This window comes from Papilio xuthus, unplaced genomic scaffold (genome assembly GCF_000836235.2).
Source record: "Papilio xuthus unplaced genomic scaffold, Pxut_1.1 DF825928.1, whole genome shotgun sequence".
Lineage (NCBI taxonomy): Eukaryota > Metazoa > Arthropoda > Insecta > Lepidoptera > Papilionidae > Papilio > Papilio xuthus.
Window position 1 is genome coordinate 3,386,730 of NW_013532721.1, and position 23,297 is coordinate 3,410,026.

A 23,297-nucleotide genomic window follows, 5' to 3' on the forward strand; every position below is an offset into this window, starting at 1 on the left:
TATAGAATTACCTACCTAATCTTCCTGCTATTTCCATAAGAAAATGGTGGTAAGAGGAAGAGGACTAAAATTAGACCTCCACGCACACTCATCAGGTGAAATGCGGAATTATTTCCCTTCACGCTCTGTGTGGTCGCGACACCACACCGGTAGAGCAGGCCGATTTGTGGAAAAGATGGTATTAATTTTTTCTATCTAGTTAGGCTGTTCCGACATAGTGGTAATTTATTTTTTAAAAATAAATTAAATTTTTCCGAGATATAAAAAATTCTATCATTGAAATTAAAATTTCTTAAGTAAGGACATAGGTTAAAAAAAAATGTACGCTGAAAGTAATTCAGGTAAGACTTTAAAAAGTAAAGAAATACGTATAACAGAATTCAGCACAGACTATTTTCATTAAAGGAAACAATTATAACATAAGCCTTTGTTTAACGCTTACGCTTCGAGTTTCATAAATAGTGAATCCTTTGTTTTAGAACGTTGGAATGTGCGATAATGATTTTCCATTAAAACAATTCTCATGCAAGAAGTTAAACTATGATTTAACCCGAAATTAATGTATCTACATAAGTATAGAAAATTATTAATTACATATACTGTATTCTATGATAGCTTTTATAACGAAAAATTGCCAAATAAATGTAAATTATATCATTTAAATTAATATCATTATATATTTCTCTGACGTCACCACAATTATACCGTAATTTACAATATCGCATCTTAATATATGAAAATAGTAAGCCGACCTTAAATGATATAAAGAACAGAACTGAACAGAACAGAGTAGAGAAGAGCGCCCACTCCTCCATCAAATTCGCCTTTAAAAACTACGAATTGCTATTAATTCCGAAGTGTTAAAAACATTTCGGTATAAGGTAAAATGTCCATCTAAGTCTAAACTTCCGACATAAATGTTAAGTAACTTTTGTACATCACCTGAACTTGCAAGTGAACTCAAAACTAACATCGCCGATGTTTGCAGAAAGTGCATTGGAAGTGAATTTGCGTTTAACAAACTCCAAGCATGTTTACGGAGTGCATGATGTGAGTTTTCGTCGTGAGATTATCGATCTCACAGCATCCAACTTGGAGATACCGAGACACTCTGATAATAACAAATAAGTTAAGCTTATTTTTTTAATCTAAAGGTTCATGTGATCTACAAACGAATAGTGGTTGATATTAGAAGCTGCGCTGACGACTCCGATATAAACAATCATATCCAACAATTTCGTAATTTTTCGATCTCTATGATGTTTTTCACAAATACATCTATGTAAAATTAAAAGTTTAATAAGAAAAAATAGATTTCTCTAGATATATACGATCTATCGTATATTGCTTTTGCATGCGGCGTAAGTTTATAGTAACAATTTATGATTTTACTTAATTTCTTTAATGCATAAATCATTGGAAGACTGGTAGAGTAAGACTTATAAGTAGGATTCTCGAGCTACTTTCCGTAGTCGAAAGCGCTCAACCGTAAATTCAGCTAAAGTATTCATCGCACAGTTCTTGCGGCGACTTAAACGCTCGGATAAACGTTATTACAGAGTCAATTGCCGCTCACCTCGCACTGATCGCAAATGAAACGGAATTTGAAAAAGAAGAAGCAATAGAAGTGTGTTTTATACTTAATTTTATAAGATACCCTTTCAGCTACGTTAAATTATCACATTTACTTTACACTTCGTGTTTTTATAATAATATTGTATGCATTAAGATTGCAGCTACCAATTCTTCATAGTCTAGTTAATTTTTTATTATGCATATATACCTCCAAACCAAACTGCCGTATATATACGTTTTACAATATATACATGTAGATTTTGTATGTATGAATTCAATGTTTGTACTTAGTAAAAGTCCAAAGTCCTGTTGCATAATGCCTCTACTGCAGGCTAATTAGAACAGCTGCGAACTCAATGCGGACCTTAAACTTTCTGCGCAATGAAAAACGTTTGTACAGCTTTAGTATTTTTACAAAGTTATTTAGATACTAGCGGACCCGACAGACGTTGTCCTGTCTACACGTCTTTAATTTGAAAATTCGAATATTATTTAAAATTTGACAATGCGATGGTAGCGCCGTCTGTCGGATCCAATGTAAAACATTCCAAAATCAACAACTACTAATAAATTAAAAATTTATTAAAAAAACATTGTCCAGCGGACAAAATTATGAATCTAAACCATTCCCAGAACCCCTTGAACACACACAAAAAATTTCATCAAAATCGGTCCAGTCGTTTGAGAGAAGTTCAGTGACATACACACTCACAGAAGAATTATATATATAAAGATAGCAACAAATACGCTAGCTTAACGAACGTATGATCCACAAAATTATTGAAGGAAATGACACGTTTTAAAATATGTTTCGACTTTTGTTTTATTAAGTTTCCTTATACGTTTTATATCGACCCTTAATTCAATTATGCAGACATTTGTCTCGGTTAATGAGTACAGTCAGGGCCTTTTGCAGTGTTCAAATTACAGAAAAATATACTTGTTTCACCCTTTCTTACAGCATAACCATTTAGGTAGCAGTGAGTTGCGCAAATGATGGCATAACAGTAAAAAGTAATTACCGTGAGTTTCAGAGACTAAAATGCCCGTTAAAAATAGTGACAAGGATGACGATATGTTTAATATAGAAATGTGGGTGTCAGAATCCATCTGTAAGAAGAAAAAATACACAAATGGTTTTAGTGTTTATTTTAAAATTATCTTTTTATGGTCTTCTTTAAGAACACAATTTTAATCAGCCAAACGCTATTTTTTTTACAAATCATCGTTTATACTATTTACAACCTTTGTATACAAAGACGGTTTAGATAACCCATTATTAAATTTCCCTATTTATCATTATTATATAATGGCATGTGTTTATTATTATTACATTATATACTCTCCTATAATAATATAAGAAACAAGTCATGTAAAATAGTAAATATTTCCTGTAATATAGTAAACATAATATCAGCAGTGCATTAAAACTAATGTGCCTTATAAATATTAGGTACATAAATTAATATATTTTCGTAATACAATAATTAAATACATAAAGATGACTTATATCTAGAAATTTATTCTATATATTGATAATGATACAAAATGTTATATAAATTCATATTAATAAATTGTAAATAATAATTTCAAACTAGCGTTAAATTTATTTGTGATAGATAAAGCAATTTCTAACAGCATAATCGCGGTTGGTATTCGTAATTTCTCATATGAATAAAGTTTATTACTCAATTACACATATATTAAGTTGTAATATTATATCTTTTGTATGCGTTTATCATGATTCAAAGAATTAACAGTGGTAGACTCCGCTTTAACATCTTCGCACGAATCGGCCCGGCACGCCCGGTGAAATACCACGACCACACAGATGACAGGCGTGAAGTGGAAGCAATTCCGCGTTTCGTCTGATGAGTGTGTGTCCCGGAGGCCTAATTAAGTCCTCTTTTCCTTCCCACCCTTTTTCTTATGGGGAAGGGATGGGAAGTGTAAGTGGACTTTCCGGATGAGAGGATGCATGGAAGGGGAAGATATTTTCTTTCTGTGCATCCCCTCCTCCGTCGATTAAAGGTAGGCAACGCATATGCGATTGCGTATGTCTATGGGCAACGGTCACTTCGCTATTTCAGCGATTTCAGGTGACCGCTCGCTCGTTTGCCACCTTATGATATAAAAAAAATTAGAATAGCTTTTGTGATAAAATAATTGGAATGTCAATTCATTACCATTTAAAAGATTTAGAGATTTCTTTGGCTTTTTGCATATTTGTTAGAATTAAACATAAATTACTTTCCAAAAAAGGTTGAGAGGAATAATATACGGTCTACTATGTTATGTTTACTCTGTTTCCATTCAATTTCGTTGTGACAAGGGACTTAAGCGTATGCTTAAAATATCGAGAATTTGCTAAAAAATTCGAATAAAATGAATTTACTTTAGTATCTTGAGTTCGACTAACTTGAGTTTATATTTTGCGACCGTGAAAATTTAACCCACTTTGCTTTATAGTTTATAATAAAGCAAAAGTCTCGGAGTAATTATTAATCTTAATAAAGTCCTAAATCTCTCGAAGTTATATTTGGCACATTTAATTTATTTTTATGTATTATTATTTATATTTATTTAGAAATACTTAAAGAAAAGACATTGGTTTTGGCACTATTACAAGCTCCGTCAGGGAAACTAGAAATTTTGTATTATTACAAAATGATTACTATAAAATAATAATCAATAAAACATAAAAATATTTAACAATTATATTTAAAAAAAAAAAGTTAAGCGCAATTATCTGATTATATTAATCTAATAAATATAAGTAAATAAATTAATACAAAAACTAGTTCACATAATATTAGTTATTATACAATTCTTTAAAAATAACCTCCTGTATATTAATGTTGTTATTATTTCTATTTAATATAAACTAATTATAATTACTTTATATTTCATTTTATATCATATCTAGTTGGTGTTTCATTTGATCTCGTTTAATGTATTTCACAAAATATATTTTAAAAATATTTTTTTATCTACATTTTAATATAGTTGACTGTTACAAGTGCAAATCGCTTTTCAGCGAATAAATTGAGCTGCCGATTTATTCTTATTTTATTTTTTGTTATTTTACATCAGTATCTTTACATGTCCACTTAAATATAATTTAGTTTATTTATATTATTTCTTTACACTATTAAATAGAATTCAAATTTTATGCTAACACATATCCACAAAGTACAACTAGACATTTAAAAGGATTGTTCTTAAATCTAAAAAGATATTTAGTCATAATTAATAGGTAGAGCACGGATATGTTTCCCAAGTGGTCGGCGTAGTAAGGTGAATGTAGATTCGGGCGCATTGGGCATGTAAGTTTAGGTAGCCTTCTAGTTGAGTCGTTCAGCTTAGATAGCGAGTGAGTTGGGTCGTTGAGCTCAGATGGCGGGCAGCAACGGGCTGGGCGAGCGCGAAGAGCGCGGGGAGCGCGGGGAGCGCGCCTGGCGCCGTAAACTGCCACTCCACTCCATCATATCCTCGTCTCCCTGCACACGCGCACTCGACATACTCTCACCATCATACTCCTCAAGTTCCCAACTCTGAGATCGAGATTTTGAGATTGTTTAGCGGTAGACATGCTGCTTTTTGATACATTATTCTACAATACCGTTTCCGTAATATTTATTTCGATTCATGGATAACATTAACAATTTAATATATCATAAAACAAATGATCAAAACAGGAAAACGAAACTTTTTACAAAATAATATTAAAATTGTAATCAACTTTATAATTCCATGCAATTCTATAAGGATCACAAAATTACTGAATTAGATAAAATAAAACGACATTTTTTTCGTTTACACGCTATTCTATTCTATTTGTACGCGTGCAGGTTTGGGGGCCAGAAATTTAAATCACGTATTACGGTGTTAACACTTACATATAAGAGGTAATTACCATCATCGTGTGTGGCGCTGCAGTCGTGGCGTGGGTCGCGGGCGGTGCGGGAGGCACCAGTGGCGGAGGAGGGGCGGGCGGTGGCTCGGGGGACGCCGCCGCGGGAGAAAACGACGAAGGAGCGAGTGGCGACTGAGCTGTAAAAACACTTTAGCATTTAACCAAAACTTTTTCAGTAAGCAACAAAATGTTATATTCCTTATATTCCTAAAGACGTATAGATGGACTTATTAAATACCTGCAGCTGTAAGAGCAAGCACGAACTGACTCCAGTGCACGCAACACCCGCAACAGAGCTGGAGGGCGGCACGGCGCAGCGCTCGGTGCAGCGCCATGAACAGCAGTGGGTTCACCGCCGCGTGCACATACGATATGTGCAGTGTTATTTGGAAATACATCTAAACGTACAAACAACCATAAATATAAATATCATATAATTTTGCACCTCGAAATGCTGTTATTTTTGTAATTAAAAAATAAATATGCAATTTGGTTAGGTAAAAGGAGATTATAAGATCTAACCACAGTTAAAAACTTCTAAGCCCAAATACAAAACTTTGTACGTATAAGAACGCATAAAAATGAAATAAAATCTTACTTCATAAGCTACATGCGAAGTCAGGGCCGGATGATGTAGCAGCGTTATAATAAACAGCGGGCCCCAGAAGAGGACGTAAGCAGCGGTGATGACTAGAAACATGCGTACGCGCCGCACGCCCTCTCTCTCCACACGAGCGAGATACCCTCGTAGACGACGGCCACCGCCCAGAGGTAAACTAGCACTTCCAGGGCACTGACCATCAGCTATTGCGCCATCTACAGTCTAGAAGTTATTTTAATCACAAGATAAATATACAAATAAGCCATAAATGTTTGATTATTTTTCTAAAAGCAAACATCTTTTCCTACTACTTTTTGAAATTAGTGAAATTTGCGAAGGCAATTGAGTAAACCAAAACTCATTTTGATTATTTCATACGTTTAGTAATGAGTTTTTTAGTTATCACAGCATAAGACTTTGAAAATGAAATAAAAAATAACAACGAAAAATACTTAAATTATTAAAAGTTAACAAAGTTATCTGCACTTTGAGAGCATAAATATTCTTAGCCCATCGGGACTCAAACTCTTTAAACAAAAGATTGCGGAAAGAATTAACAATACGAAACATTTTAAAATTTTACCATAACTACATAGATTCCTGGAAATTAGAATAAAGGCAGAAGGATTAAGGGTGCACACAGATATAATATTTACTGTGACATAAAGACACGACAGCGAGAGATGGACTATTTGTTCCAACATGCACGGTACTCACTCTTGGTCCGACGCTGTTGGGCAGCGAATCCATGCGCCTGTTGTCGCCAGCCATGCTGACAAGCGTGGTCACTAAACCAGCTACCCGTACAGCTTCTACGTTAGCCTGCATGCCATAAGATTTAAATTATCGATACCTAAAATTTCCTTTTTCCTAAGACCGGCAAAATGCCAATGATAGTATAATTTGAAAGAGAACATCAACATTACAAGAATCCAATCACGTTGTACATCGAATACGAAAATTTAAATCTTATTTGCTTATAGAATACGTGGTGATATCGGCAGATTGCCAACGGCAGAGTTTTGATGTTGTATTTGCATTTTTATAAAATATAAATTTCACACAAAATATTACGAAATTGTTAATATAGAATTAATTTTCTTTGCCAGTACCTGTGTGCTGTCAAAACTACAATACATTGTACACACTTATTACTGTATCTACGACTCTATTGTTTCTTCTTGGAGCAAGCGCGATGTGATTCATGTTAATATCTGAATCGAATGATTGTGAGGAAGTGGGAGATCAATGGTAGCTTTTTATCTAAGCCAGAACATAAATTAATGCGACAGCAATATATTCAACAAAGCGCCATTTATACAAATTACTCAAATCAAAACTTCTCCGTGCTATATTTATTTTATTAAGCCAAATAAAAGTTAAATACGAACCTTCGTAAGATCGCGGTGAAGTTTTCTTAAATGGAATAAAGTAAGTCCAATACAAACTGCGTTGACACCGATCCAAAGAGCGTTGAGTACGTAATGCCGGAAAGGTCCACGTACTAATGGGCAAGATGGGGATGGACCGTAAGAACCATAGGAGCCTGCGCTTGCAGCTAGAGCGCCGGATAAGAATGTTGGTCCTAGATTTATAGTTATTGATGCAAACCATATCATAAATGTTCCAAAAAGTACACACTGAAACAAAACAAATACATTTAAAATAATTCTATAAAATATCTACTAATTGTGAACTACGTATATTGGAACGAACTAATGAAGTACTTGTGGGCTATCCATAAGTAAGGGAGCGGTTAAGTCGGCTTGCTCTTCTTCGTTTTCAGGAAATATAGGACTATCATTTAATACAGTAGTTAGCATATTAACTGTTGACACAGTGACCTAAAACAAAACATTATATATTGTTAGAAAAATAAATTTTCCATCAAAATTTCTCTACATGAATGAGTGCTTCAATTTATTTGTCACATATTGCAAGAAAATGCTCTCCCTCTAAGCTTATATCCATGTGAAATATCATATTCCTAGTTTTTCAAACTTACAAGTAATAAGAAAGCAGTTTCTACTAGTGAACATTTATAGACGGGTTGGCAACGAAACACAGCAATGCCAAGAGGTAGAAGAATAGCGGCGCGCGCACAGTCCACGACCGCCTGGTGAAAGAGGAGACCATGCGACCATCTGTAAAAATTTAAGAAACGCATTTAAGAAAATTAATTCGTACATGAATTACTTTCGATTGTGTCACTAAGTAGAGTTTCCAAAAATTCTTACTATCTATTTTTTCTACTCTGTGACATTACGAGAGATTCTTCGCTACTTAAAACTACTTAAATAATCTTCCAAAATATTTCATCAAAGTAAACTTATTGGGGAAAGTTAAACAAGATTTAAAAGCTGTTTTCACTCTTCACAAAGTATTTTAACTAAAAGTCAATACAGATCTGATCAACTGTTCTAGATCAAACGGATTCACAGACGATGTTTAAACTTACGTCGGTGAAAATAGTTCCTCTAAAAATTTACCGTACCCTGTCAATTGATAGAATAATAGAGTGGCACTTTATGCTTAAAATGTAAAATCAGTTTCTATTAAGAATTATTTACGTTATTGTTTAATTTTCCGTCTGAGTATTTTTGACGAACCAAAATAGAATTCAGGTTCGATCAGACGCAGTATTTTTGTAAAGTCATATAAAATATTTAAAAATCAATTCATCGTCTCGGTTTTATCTATTTCATATCTAAATTTAAACGGAAAAAGAGTCTAGAATGGCCTGAAGCTACTTTTAAATAATTTGTATTATTTAGGATCATCAATAACACTGTCACTCCTAACTTAGGGTAGGCTCAGAGTCCCTCGGTGGGGACATATGGTGGGTTGATGATGAATAACAAGTTGTCAGTGGTACACCTACCTCCTCAATTGTTTTTTACTAAGTATGACAGTCATAAGCGCGATGTTTGCTGACATGCCGAGACTGGACAGGGCCAGGAGTGCTGCAGCACTGGCCGCGCCACCTGGCGGACAGTGCCTCGTGTTGTTTATTATTGATGCATTGTTTGCACCAGACGAACCGAACCGTAGGTTCGCTCCTATCATAGCAACCGCAGATCCAGCTTAAATAGAAGAATACTTATTACATATCAAAGAGATTGCTCAACAGAACTGGCTTGAATAGAAATATATTTGTGATTTATTATAGTGCCGATACATCGATCTATTTGCAAATTCAGCTGTGACAAGGGATAAGCAAGATTAAATTATTATGATGTAGTAGGTATAATCTAACTACATATATCTTGCAAGCCACAAGCCAGACGGTGTCGAAGTTCGATGTCTAATTGGCTTACTGAAGTGTCGATGTGTCACAGTAAATTCACAACGAACTTCGGACTTTACTTATAATTAAGTTTAACTACCTGGGGATCTTTTGCCGTCACTTTCTCAAATATAACTTCTATAAACTTGCTTCAATGACTGCTAAGGAGCTTCAAAAATATGCAAAATGATACAAAGGAATATTAATAATGGAGCAATAATTTGTAATAAATATCAACTTTAACAACAAAACTGAACAAGATTTGGTTCAGTCAAGTCTTTTAAAAATAGTCAACGTTATCTTTTAACCCAGATATTTTTATTTGGATTAAGTAAAAATAAACTGAAATGACATACCTGCAGACATCATGTAAATTTTTTTTCGGTTTTGTCTCTTCTAGGTTATAAATGGCTTTAATTAATAGTGGTGGTAATTAAGTCCGTATATGAACTAACACCAGTTACATCTTCGGTAATCGATTGCATTTTTTAATATTTCACGCCAGAGTCTGTATTTCACCATTAGTGCAATAAAATAGAATTATTTAATTATGCAATTACAAGAATACGGCCATTTTTTTTTAAACTTTATTAGTTCTGGTTACGCTGACGTATATATGATGTTTTTGCCTGAAACAATAAAGAAAAAATAAAAAATATACAGGAATTTATAACAATAATTTTATAACATTATATGGATGTAGTTTTGAATAACTAATCATATCCCTTCGTTGTATTCTAGATTAATCTTATTAATCTAAAAATACATAACCTCAAAAACGATCAATTATATTCCAAACTTGAAGAATTACAATTTCTACAAAATCAATCAATCTTTAAAAGTAACATACAGTTATATTTCAGTAAAGTAGAAATAAGTTTTTAATTTCACAAGACGCAGTGTTAGAGGCTGATGTCGAAACTTCGTTGTAAGTGTAACAGATTTTAATAAATCTTAAGCACCTGCGGAATTTTCATTTTAAACTTTCTTTGATTTGTTTGCGTTGAAATATGAATCCAGCTGTATTTACTGTTCGCTTATCCGAACGTAATTTAGACGTATTTAAATAATTTATCGTTACAATTTTCTATATTTGGATAAATTTTAATCTTACTAATATTATAAATGGGAATGTTTGGATGGAAGTGGACTTTCCGGATGAGAGGATGCATAGGAAGGGAAAATTTTTTCTTTCTGTGCATCCTCTCCTCCGTCGATTAAAGGTAGGCAACGCATATGCAATTGCGTATGTCTATGGGCAGCGGTCGCTTCGCTATTTCAACGATTTCAGGTGACCGTTCGCTCGTTTGCCATCTTATAATATAAAAAAAGAACGCCTTTGCTTCTTTGAGTAATTGGTCACAGATGTATAAAAACAGGAAAACTATTATATATACATATGCTACTATTTTTATTTTAATTCAGCGCGGACAGATTACCCGGCGACAGCTAACATATTGCGTCGAAAATTGTATTTGGACCCATTTAAAAAAAACTTTATTAAAACACAATTTTAGACTAAAAATATTATTAAAAAATATGTATTTTTTGAACGGTAAGATACTGTGCGTATTACAACATGCCAACGAAGGAATTACTGAGGGCACCTTTGTTTGCATTTTTACGACCGAAGCACGCGCTTGAAAAATTCTATAAGTAACCGAGGCTTTGTTTATCTTTTAATGAATCCAATTATCTCATTAATTGCTTTACATTGCTTTTTGCTTATTGGAAAAATTAATATGGAGAATTTGCTTTTTCGTTTGTATATTTTTAAAATCGACAACTAAGTTATAATTCGTAATATCTTGACTTAATTTTATCTATATTTAGGTCTGTTACCAATGAAATACGTTTTTTGAACTGTAACTGTACTGACTGTATAAAATTTTTTTATGCGAAAAAGCTAATTTTAACAGCTCATTTCTTCATAAACTCAAGACGAAATGTCAAAGAAATGAAATCGTTGGTTTGCACAACAAAAAAATCACACAAAATGCCTTGAACTCGACGGCCCCATTAACATTTCAGTGAACCTGTCCCTTCGCGTTTTACGTAAATTTCTTTGTGCACCTTTTGGGACAATTAATTCACGTTTTAAAGGCGAAGAACAAATTTGTTTTATTTTAGTGAATTATGTGGGTTACCTTTTGTGAGTCATTCAAAACTGATGTCGATGGGAAATGGATTAATGTTGATCTTAAATGAGTCAGCAGGATTAATTGTTGATTTTTAAAATTGCAAATGCCTTTTTGTTGATAGGGTTAAAACAAAATTTTGTTGTCTACTGGTTCCGATTGTGATACTACGTTTAATATATGTTAATTTGTATCAAAATAATATGATTTTTCCTCAAATAAAGTCAACAGAAACAGTCTGCAAAAAGAATAGATGGAAAGCTTGTTAAACAAAAAAAATCTGTGTTATTTTTTGAGTTTTGAAATAACTTCTCAATTCAAAAAATTTAAAACGTCGCTGGTGGTGCCGTCTATCTATCAGAAAAATGCCACCTCCGTTACAACGATTGTGTAATTTATGGCGCTTTTTTGTAGACCTTCAAACGCAGCGTTTTCCGAAAAGGGAAGATAAAACAACAGATTTGACAAATGATGTTTCATCTTTTTCATCATAATCATTATCATCAGCGTGTGTCTGTTCACTGATGGACACAGGGTTGGACTTTGATTTTACTTATTTAATAATAAATGGCTAAAATTTAATAATATATTTAAATGATAAAAATATATGCAAAATTAATACATAAATATTATTACGTTTATATTTAATATTGAAATAAAAGCAAATAAACCGTTTTGTAATTGATTTTTATTAAAATATAATATGTTAATTGTTGAAATCAGTGAATGGAAAGTCTATTAAAATTTTATTCGAATTCCGTGCTTTCATATGATAATGACTATCAATCATATGTGTAACGTTTAAAAAGTAAGAGAAAATATTACTAAAGCTATTTATTTGGTTTTCATATTTTTTAAAATATCAAAATAAAATATAAACTTTTCAAACTATTAAAAAAAAGTTAAATGTGAAATGTGGTAAATAATATATAACAAAATAAAAGGAATGTTTACTGTATTTTCAACTGAAACTTTAATAAATATCTCGTATTAAAAGAATTAAAAGAGAAATACGCCAGCAGTAAACTTTATTTGCACCGCTGCTAAGGGGAAACTTATTTAAATCAAGACTATCTTTAAACATATATTCAAGCTCAGGTAAAAAAATACATTTAACGCTTCTCATTAGACGCTCCGAAATTAAAAATAGAGAGTTTTCTTAGAAATAAAAAATTGTTCATCATCATCAACTTATTATATACGTCTCCATTGAAGAGCTCCTTCTCGGAGCCTACCCTAAGTAAGGGGTGACATAGCCAATAACGCTGGCCCAGTGCGGGTTGGTTGACTTCACACATATCTTTGAATTTGTTTGCAGATATGTGCAAGTTGCATCAAGATGTTTTCCTTCATCTTAAGAACGTCGGATGTAAATGTACACATGTAAATCGAAAACGCATTGGTACATGGCGGGACTCAAACCCCGGACCTGCAGATTACAAGTCAGGTTTTTCCTCTCCAGGTACGGAACCCTAAAAATTAACAATATAATAAATATTTATAATAATCATTACGAATAATTTGTTTAATGTAGGTCAGATACAATTGAGTTGAAAATTTGAAGTGTTTGCACTCGGTGTGAGTACGGCCCGCTCCCGTAAACGAAATTGCGGTTTTCGAGCACAACAACCACAATGGCGGGTCTCGCCTTCTCACAAAAAACTCACACCAGCCTAATAAAAGTGTACAGACCGCATCGGTATAAAACTTTCAACATTTATATTGAATTTTTCAAAGTTTCAGTGCAACACAAACAATACGTTGCGCAGTAATGAGAAATGTATGAAATAATACTAGTTTTAAAGTAAAGAGATTGAGTTGCAGTATACAGGTGGAGGTATGGCTATGCGAGTCGTTAAATACATGCTTTAAATATACCGTATACATGATTAATTGCATGAACAAAGCGTAAACATATAGTAATGTTTATTTGCAAGGCGATTGACACAAAGCTTCCTCGCTTTTTGGGAGTGAAAAGCAGATTGTAGAAACAACACTGGTAACAAGCGTCAATAAACCTAACCTAAACAATTGCAAAGTGTAGTAACGTATCTTACGTGAAGATTTTTATGTTCCCTTTCGTATTAACCTTCAATTAGTCAAACAATTATTTATTCAAGATCATAAAATTGCAAAGTCAATCAATTACTGCGAGATTACAAAAAAGTAAAAAGACAAATCTTTTGAATAAATATTTTAATTTTAAACATCTCTTTGTGATTTAAGGAAATGATAACAAAACTTGATATTTCTTAGAGATAAGACAAAAAAAATACAAAGGGAATGAGTGACAAAGGTTAATGGATTCCTTGCTAAAATAAAACTGTCTTATTACGATTTCAGTAGACTCTACCGTAAAGAACATCGGTACTCTAGCATTTTGTTTTTAGCTTTGTAAGTCTCAGAAGATTTTCTTTGATATGGAAATCAAAAATATTTATTTCATACAGTTTATTTTAAAGAGTACAGTAGACTACAGTTTGTAACTGTCATTTTGTTTAAATGTATTTCTGCTAACGACAAAACTCTCTGCAATAGTTAAAAATCAAAGACATTCTACATTTATCTATGAACTAGTAGTCTCTAGCGACTCTGTCCGCGAGGAATAAAAAAACGTATTTATTAGCCTATGTGTTCGTCCAGACTATCAATCAGTATTAGTGCCGAATTTCATCAACATTCGTTTAGCCGTTCCGGAGAAACCTTCAAGCAAACATCCATCCATCCTTTCATGCATCCATCCATCCAAACATTCGCATTTATAATATTAGTAAATAGTAAAATTGAGGTAACACGTATTGTATTAGCTACTTATTTTGCCTCTTTACTAAAATGTTTCTTATATATGAATAAAATAAAAATGAAATAAAGTGACTAGTCCCTGTTAAATTCCATGAATAAATGAGTTGGTTATGCACAAGCGCTGCTGAGCTTCGATATATGCAAATTCAAAACTAGATTTATTAAGACACAAAGCCACGCAACACTGAAATAGAGCAATGCATAGGTCAATGAGTGTTGCTAAATACAAAGTTCAATCCGTGTTTTGAAATTGTTTTTATCTACAAAACAATGTTTTCAATTTCAAAGCTATGGAATTTCAAGCAAAAATCTTTGCGAATTTAATCTTTCTGACATTTTAGGTAGCAATAGATTTCATATGTTAAAGATATATTTTAAACTTAATTTCTAAGTTTTAATTAGTTACTTATAAACTCTCAATATGCATTAAGGATTATTCGTAGTTTAATTACGTATTTACTAATTACTAAGTGTGTGGAAAATGTATAAACTAAATAGTTTTGGCCATTAAAATTTTGATTTATTAACTAGCGGTCGTTCGTGACTCCGTCCGGATAAAATAAAAAAAATAGTAGCCTATTTGTTCTTTTAGAATGTGTTCTATATATGTGACAAATTTCATCAGTTACATTCAGCGGTTCTGGAAATACCTTCAAACAAATATTCATCCATCCATCCAAACATTCTTATTTATAATATTAGTAAGAAACTTTCAAATTTAAATGCTCGAACAAAGCAATCTTTATAAAATACTAGCTGTTGCCCGCGACTCCGTCCGTGCGGGATTAAAAATAGATGTTGGCCGATTCTCGGACCTACTCAATATGCTCACAAAATTTCACAAGAATCGGTCAAGCCGTTTCGGAGGAGTATGGGAACGAAAATTGTGACACGAGAATTTTATATATAAGATTTCTCGAGTAACAAAGTGTGCACACGTATAAAGGGAGTTTCGAATTGTTTCAAAAGACGTAACAATAAAAAGGAATGTATTGTCGAAGCGAGACAAATAGTCTTAGCTGGGATTTCTGCAGCAGTTCGACTTTATTCCAGCGCAAATAGTTGTGTCCAGAGAGTCGTGACAATAAATTAACTTTGGTCTAGGAAATAATTTGTCTTGCTTCAGCTTCGTTACTACACAAATGATCCAAAGTTTTTTTTTTCTGTCTAAAAATGTCTTATGTATAAAATTTCTCGAGTCAATGTTTGTTGGCATATTCCTCCGGAACGGCTTTATCGATTTTTATGAATATTGATATTTAGTAGATCTGAGAGTAAGCTATTATCTATTTTTAATCACGCACGGATGGAGTCGCGGGCAAGCACTAGATGAAATAAAAAAATACCAAATAATTTAGTATAACACTCATCATATTAAAACCGTATGTAATTAATAGAAAAAATACTGTAGTCGACAGAATTTCGAATATAAATTACATAATCGAATTTTATAAGAGTTGTTATGAAAATAATTTTAGGAAATAATCACTTAGGTAAAACCGACTTAAAGGTCTACAGCTGTAATATCGTAAGTACTCCATTTTGATTATAAGAGGTCCTTTACCCTTCGCAAAGAAGGGCTTGAGAAAGGATTAACGTATTTTAAGACGATGGGAAACTGTATTAGGGATTATCTTTAAATATTGTACAGATAAATGTATGAAGCGAATGTTGCTACCAAAGTCTCGGATGTAAGGAGAAGACATGTCGCTACCCGTGGGATTCTAAGACCAAAATCACCATTTAAAACATATTGTTTTGTCAAAGGTAATAACAGGGATGATGATATGTTTTGGATTTGATATGGGATTTTTGGGTCAGAAACCCATGGTAAGATGCGTAACATAAGCAAAATGAATGTACGGTGTAACAAGAAGGGATAAAGTTAAGAATGTATATATAAGGAGAAGTTTGAAAGTAGCACTACTGGTGGAGAAATTGAAACAAAAGAATATCGTGGTATATACATATGCGGGGAGACAATGACCTCACAAACAAGAAAGCAATGAGATTGAACGTGCATGGCTACAGAAGTAGAGGAAGACCGAAGTATGAAATGTTTGTGTGAATGAGAGTAAAATCAGTTATGACTGCTGATAGAGATGTATGGAAGAGTACTTCATACTAGACGACCCTCAATAAAGAAAAAAGGCAGGTTGATGATATTAAAGTGTCCTCTCATAAACTTATTGATTTAAATATTCTCCGGCGCTTAAGAGATAATAAATTATCATTTTTATTCTTAACCCTTAACCTTAATGATAATGATAGACTTATTAAATGATAGAAGATAATGATAACTCTTGAAAGGCCTTTGAAATCTGTAGGTAACGAAATATAATAATGCAAATATCAAATATTCATTACGAACTTAATTATAATTATAGATGATCATCACCCCCAGAGTATCTGCGTAATAATCTTAATTGCTTTTTTAATCCGATTAAAATGAGGAGTTTTATGAAAACAGGAAATAATTTCCATGTAATGTATATTGAAATATTTTAAGTAAGAAATTTTTATTTTTTTATACATTATGGAAATAACAAAAAATATTTATGTTAAACAGAAGAACGAACAAGAAATGCTAGTTGATAATAAAATAAAACTTTATTACTGTCTGTCGCCCACGAGTCCATCGGTGGTTATAAAAAAGTTAACAAGAAACCTATATGTTCTTCCAGACTATGTTTTACATGGGTTCCAAATTTTATCAAAATCCGTTGAGCCGTTCCGGAGATACCTTCAAACATCCATCCATCTAAACTCACGCATTTATAATATTAGTAAGATTAGAGACACTGTTTGAGAACAAGTATTTGATATTAGGACTTTGAAATCACTTAAACCTAAATAGAACCTAGTTTTAGGCATAAAGTTTTTAATAATTTCACTTTAAATTTCCTATTATCTGTTTTTAGTTGTATACATCGTCAACGAAGTCAATGACCTCGGCGGGTGCTAGAAAAGCAACAATGGCTTCCGAAACAATAAAGACAAAGCGTCGTATTATGATTTCAGAATGCGCTCGTCGCGTAAACTTCGTGTAGTATTTTAGACGAATAGTCTTTTAGTATCTTTCATCTCATATTTTATACTAACATCGTAATGTTTTTCTCTTAAAATGTATTCTTTTTACTTGCAATTTTCTAGCCTTCTTTTATATTATTCTTCATTTTACTGTTTATGTTGTTTTTAAAATTTTTGTTTTACGTATTTCTACATTTCCATTTTTTATTTTACTTTACATAAAATTAATTATTTTTGTTTTTGTAAATTGCAGGATTCATCGTTAAAGCTAAGCGTTAAAATAATAATTTGAGGTTATAAAAAGATTTTCACGATTTAAAACGAATATCGAAAGAACAAAACTGTGTACAAACTTTTATGACTTTGTATACCGTGAATTTTCTTAGCGACTATAATCGATCGGTATCGGAGATTTACGTAGCCCTGTACGATAAATAAAGTCTCGTCGATAACGGACTAATAAAAAAACGAGAAAGTATTTGTTTTCCCTCAATGTTTTTCGAGATTGAAATCTAGAATCAGATCTCTAAACAAGACTCGATTCTATCAACCCGTTTGAGTAGAGGACAGAATTGAATCCATAGATTCAATTCTCCCAAACAGTTTGGATACGTATAATAACATCGGACATAGTAGCACTTGAAGAACTGCCTTGAACCTTATTAAGTGGACGTTCTTCGTTATCGTTAGTTAGCATACTAATAGCGAATGAAATTATTTGCTAAAAATACTTTTCTTCGACAATTTCTATTTTTTTTTAAATATAAAAAATAACACAAAAAATGTTGCGATAAGTAATCCAACTTAATCATTTCAAACTTATCACATGTCAAACTTATCATCTATCACTACCGTTATCTGCAACGAATCAGAATCACTTTAATTTAGGCCGTAATGAAATTATTAACTGATGTCCAATGTCAAAACACTTTTATAAATTCATATAGTCATCTCTTTTACTCGCTATGAAAAAATCGAGATATTTTATACAAGTATTTTGGCGGTGTAATTTCACAGACATTGATTGAACATTATATTGTAGCGCCATACTGGTTGTAATGACGTTTATAACACATTGCTTCGACGTCTATCGGCTTCATATCCCTAATAATTTTCGGTTTCCATTTCACTGATACAAAGTGAACTAAGCCTCAGGGGTTACAACGATGTGATCATTGCCTAATGCTTTAGAATACGCAAAGTGATTCTAACGGATATTTGCTATTCGATTTTAACTCTGAATCATTGCTAGAAGTGATTACTCGGCTTAAACATTTTAGTAACTTAGAAATGTAGTAATGTAATTCTTAAAGATAATTTAAGAGATAACGCAAATAAAACTTAATATTTTCTATCTCTGTCAACATCAATAAGCTAGACAGAGACATAAATAACACTTACTTTGAAAAAGAAAAAATCTTTAACAATAAAGACGCAATATGCTACAGTTGTGAGGATATCAGAAAGTAAATGGGATTCAATAGAGGACAATTCGAGCGAGCGAACGTCGAACTGATAGGCCATTTAGCCAAACATTCTGCAGGCTTCAAGAGTATTTGCGAAGGGCCTTATAAAATTGCGCAAAACGAAAATGCTTGCGGCAAAGGTAAAACATACGGTATATTTTCTTTAAAACCTTATCTTTATCTAATTGTAGTCACCGTGTTGACTATGGCCGAATCACCCCTAACTAAGAGTTAGGCTTCGAGCCCCTCAGTATAGTCAGCTGATGATGATGAGTCGCCGTATGACTTAATAACTTTAATGGTATAAGCAGAGATAAAGCTTCAAGTATTCAAAGTGATAAGACAACAGGCTTTTTCTTTTACTTATCAAATAAAACATTCATACGCGCGTAGCATATACGTAGCAGTAGTGTAGCACGTAGCACAAATACACATACGTATACAAATGGACGTAGCATAAAGATCAAACTAAGCGATTTCTTATAGTAAGGGGTTATGCTGAGTTTCATAATCCACATTTTTGTAGCATCATAATTACTATGTTAACCTCAATACAAATTAAGATATGATACAAATATAGCTTTGGAAGAATGTTCAACGACAATGATTTTAAATTGAGCCGTCTCAAACTTAGAAAAAGTAAGATCGCGTTAGTAGCCTGTCTTTTAAGCCAGACATCTAACGAGATCCTAGTAATACATTATTTTGCGTTTAAGCCAAACATATATGACGATTCGTCACCATATATTTACTACAAACCGTACAACGCTTTGGAAGTTTTTTTTCTATTTTATTTATCATGTTTTGTTTTGCATGAACAAGAAATATATTTGTATCTAAATTATTTTTCACGGTTCATTATGTATAGAGATAATCAACTCACCTTATCAATATAGAGTTATTAGTTTAGACAAAATGTTGTAATTTGGCATCTTGACGACTTACGAATTAGAAAAGAATTGTAACTCCAATGTAAGAATCAAATATTTTACGTAACACGCATTTCATTTTTTACTTAACTCTTACAATAATTTGATTCTTACACCTTGTGAATTATAACTATATTTGGTAAATACAAATTGCGAAATAACTATTGCTTTAATATTATTATAATAATACTAGCGTAGCCCACGACTCCGTCCCCGCGGAATTAAGAAAAAACTTAATTAATAGCCTATGTGTTCTTTCAGGCTATGTTAGAACATATGATGTAGACATCTATGCCAAATTTCAACGAGACCCATGCAGCCCATCCATCTATACATACATCCAAACATTCGGATTTATAATATTAGTAAGATTAGATAAACATCAATAAATAAAATCGTACAATTATTACGACACATAACAGCAGTGTAATTGTTTGACATACTTGAATCGAAAAGGTCAAATACACTATTTTGGTCGAAGTGAGGGTTACATTTTTAGCATTTATATAGGGTATGTTACAAATATGGAGTATATTTAAAGAATTTATCGTCATAGAAGCTAAACTTCAAAGGTCAATCACCTTCAGTTAATTATTTATGGCAAATACTACATATAACTATATAATTAAAGTGAAAATAAATCTATCAATAATTGAATAAAATTTAACATAAATATATCATGAAATTTAAATCCATTCAATAAATGTAACAGACTTACAATAAAATGTGTGAACAGTTCCCCAAAATCAGGTATATACAGAATAAAAAAACACAAAACAATTCCCACAATAAAATATAAAAACCAAAAACAGTAATTTCTAAAAACTCACGAATCTCACTATGTAAACTCGTTGAAACTTACAGAAGAAAATCTACTTACAACACGTTAAATCTCAAAGAATTCTACTAAAATAATCATATTAATATTAAATACCGTTTAAATCACTGATCATTTGTGAAATACGCAGTGTTTTTTGCTTAATTATTTCAATTCGTAAGATTTGTTTAAGCTCGAAAGCGAGAACCGCTAACAGGATTAGTGTCGACAACCAGCCGCGGCGGCGGTTGGGCGGGTACTGTCTTTGCGGCAGGAGCCTGCGTCACTACTGGACCCCAACACCTTTTTGCGGGACCCCAATTAATAACAGAACGTTATGCGGACGCGTTCGATAACAAATCCTTGATAAACTGTGATAGCTGCTTATAATGCTGCAATAGGTAAAGTAATTCTAAAAGATTTCACTCTAAGTTTCTTTAAAATAATTTTAAAACGTGAAACAGAACCTTATAAACAAAAAATAAGTATTATAATTTTTAGAATTAGTTGTCGAATTATTTCTAGATATCAGACTTTGCGGATGATAGTTAATAACAATGTTATGGTGAAAAGCAATCGAATTTATCATTTTATACAACTTTGACTGTCGTACTAACAACGTAGCTCGTAGCAGCGTAGCTCAATAATAAAACTCATAAGATAAATGTTGGTAGATTTATCAACACCTAAAATAAATCGAATTTTGTATGAGTTAGTGAACTAAATTAAAAACAACACCAAAACAGGCCATTTGTACAAAAGAAGTATGAACAATAAATATCATTTTATTACATCGAAACACGTTATACAAAGATAAATTTGGTGTACGAAGCGAGCGAATGTAAATCTATTTTTATCGTTATTAATCATCGTAAATCGTTTTATTACGATTATCTGGAGCTTACAGTAATTTTTGTTTATCCTGAAAATGCCTTTTTACGTCTACTTACCGTTGGTTTCTGAGACAAAAATATCTGTATATAACATATCGTCATCCCTGTCATTATCTTTGACAAAACAGAGACAACAATATATTTTAAACGGGGATTTTAGTAAGTTATGACTGAACTTATCAACCATAGCCTAAATGCTTACTCTCACATTAAGAGTAGTTTGACGTTTAAATAGTAACTAAATGAAGATTTCTTATCCTATTATATATTGACAGCAACGGTCTCCCTGAATCACTTAAGAACTCTTTTTGTTTAAAGGCAATTTATGTGGTAGGTTTTATATAGCTTGTATAACGCAAGGAAAGCTTAGACTACATTAGCTGTTCAAAACCTTTAGCAAATGTATATCACTAAACAAATATTTCTTCACGGATTTGGTCTTGTTTGATCTGCATTCTGTTTGGTTAACATTTCAAACGTAGCAGCAGAGCCGTCGTCCGGTCTCACAGCGACAACCACTAACTTATCGTGGGTTGCCGAAACCAAAATCCATGTTTAAAACGTATTGTTATCTCGTTTTTGTCAAAGATAACAACAGAGATGACGATATGTTTTTATAGAGAAATTGATCTCGGACGCCAACGGTAAGGAAATCTAAATAATATGGTACTGCAATTTCAGTATGATATATTCGTAAGAATTTCATACTGAAAATGAAAATAATAGAAAATCCTCTTTTAAAGGTACTGAAATGTATTTCGCTTTATGAAAGTTAATTTTAAGCTAGTCAAGTTTTGTATTGTTTTTTTCGGACAATGAAATAAATATGTAGGTTATTTTTTTAGCTACTTAACACAACGAAGGCTGAAAAGAATGTATCTCGCATTAATTTGTAATTAAAAGGATCTTGAATGTGACCTACTTAGTATGCCGACAAACAATCGGAACTGGCTGAAAGACGAAATAACTCCGCACAGTAAAAATGTCTTACGTAATTAACTTAACTTAGTTGATTTTAGTTCTTATTGCTCAAAAAATAAGAGTAATTTTCGTTTGTCATACGGTAATCATAATGGAGCTATTTACGAACAGATATTTCGGCAGACTAGTTGTGAGAAAGTCGGTAATGGTTTTATAAATACGTTACAGAAAACAAGTTTTCGTTTTATTTTACGTCAACATTGGGTATAAAATAAAGCTCCTATGTGAAATAATTCCACTTAATTGCACGAAATTGAATTTATACTAAGTTAAAAATATTTACTTTTGCCGTGAGTTTCTGAAACCAAAACTATCTATAATACATTTCGTCATTCATTATCTTCGACAACGTAGAAATAAAATTATGATTTAGACGAAGATTTTAATCTCAGAAACCCACGTAGACGTATCGGGCAAGATAAAACAAAAAATGTTTTTATTTTTCGATATGCTTGCACTATGGCATGTGATGTTTTTTGACATTAGCGTAAATCTGACGTTGGCATTGCGGTTAGCTAGTTAAAAACTTTTTAATGCTTAAAACTCGAACAGGTTTAAAAGAAAAAAAAAACATAAACGTTTCGCTGCCTATAAAAGTTGGCTGTGAGCCAAATTCTAACCCGCATCTCATTATATTAACAGATACGATGGTTTCTTTCATGCATAAAGAGGTACATCAAAAGATCCATTGAATCTTTGGGTCATCTTCAATTCTCATCCATTAGATAATTTAACCTTAACAAGTGTATTCGTACTCATATACCAAAGAAATAATAGCGAAGAAAAAGCATTAAAATTTAATATTAGTTTGTGTTTGCACTTTTGTCTCTTACAACACTAAAAGCCCACCAAGATTTTATTGA

At 32.4% G+C, this 23,297-nt stretch overlaps 1 protein-coding gene across 1 annotated transcript; it reads right to left on the minus strand.

Annotated features, from left to right (window-relative positions):
* Positions 1-4,769: 4,769 nt before the first annotated feature.
* LOC106125229 (uncharacterized) lies at positions 4,770-9,869 on the minus strand. Its single transcript, XM_013322338.1, has 10 exons — positions 9,735-9,869; positions 8,974-9,175; positions 8,098-8,236; positions 7,820-7,936; positions 7,484-7,732; positions 6,810-6,914; positions 6,090-6,314; positions 5,730-5,889; positions 5,492-5,628; positions 4,770-5,129 (listed from the first exon to the last, which is right to left on the minus strand). The coding sequence occupies exons 1-10, from the start codon at positions 9,745-9,747 to the stop codon at positions 4,968-4,970; spliced, it is 1,509 nt and encodes a 502-aa protein (XP_013177792.1). The 5' UTR covers positions 9,748-9,869; the 3' UTR covers positions 4,770-4,967.
* Between the last annotated feature and the right edge of the window lie 13,428 nt (positions 9,870-23,297).

What these genes read in the sequence shown, in the direction of transcription:
- LOC106125229 (XM_013322338.1), bottom strand. An exon ending in TACTTATGGATAGCCCACAA is followed by an intron (nt 7,733 to 7,819) that starts GTACTTCATTAG and finishes GTTTTGTTTCAG; the next exon opens with TGTGTACTTTTTGGAACATT. An exon ending in GCTTGCTCTTACAGCTGCAG is followed by an intron (nt 5,629 to 5,729) that starts GTATTTAATAAG and finishes GTGTTTTTACAG; the next exon opens with CTCAGTCGCCACTCGCTCCT.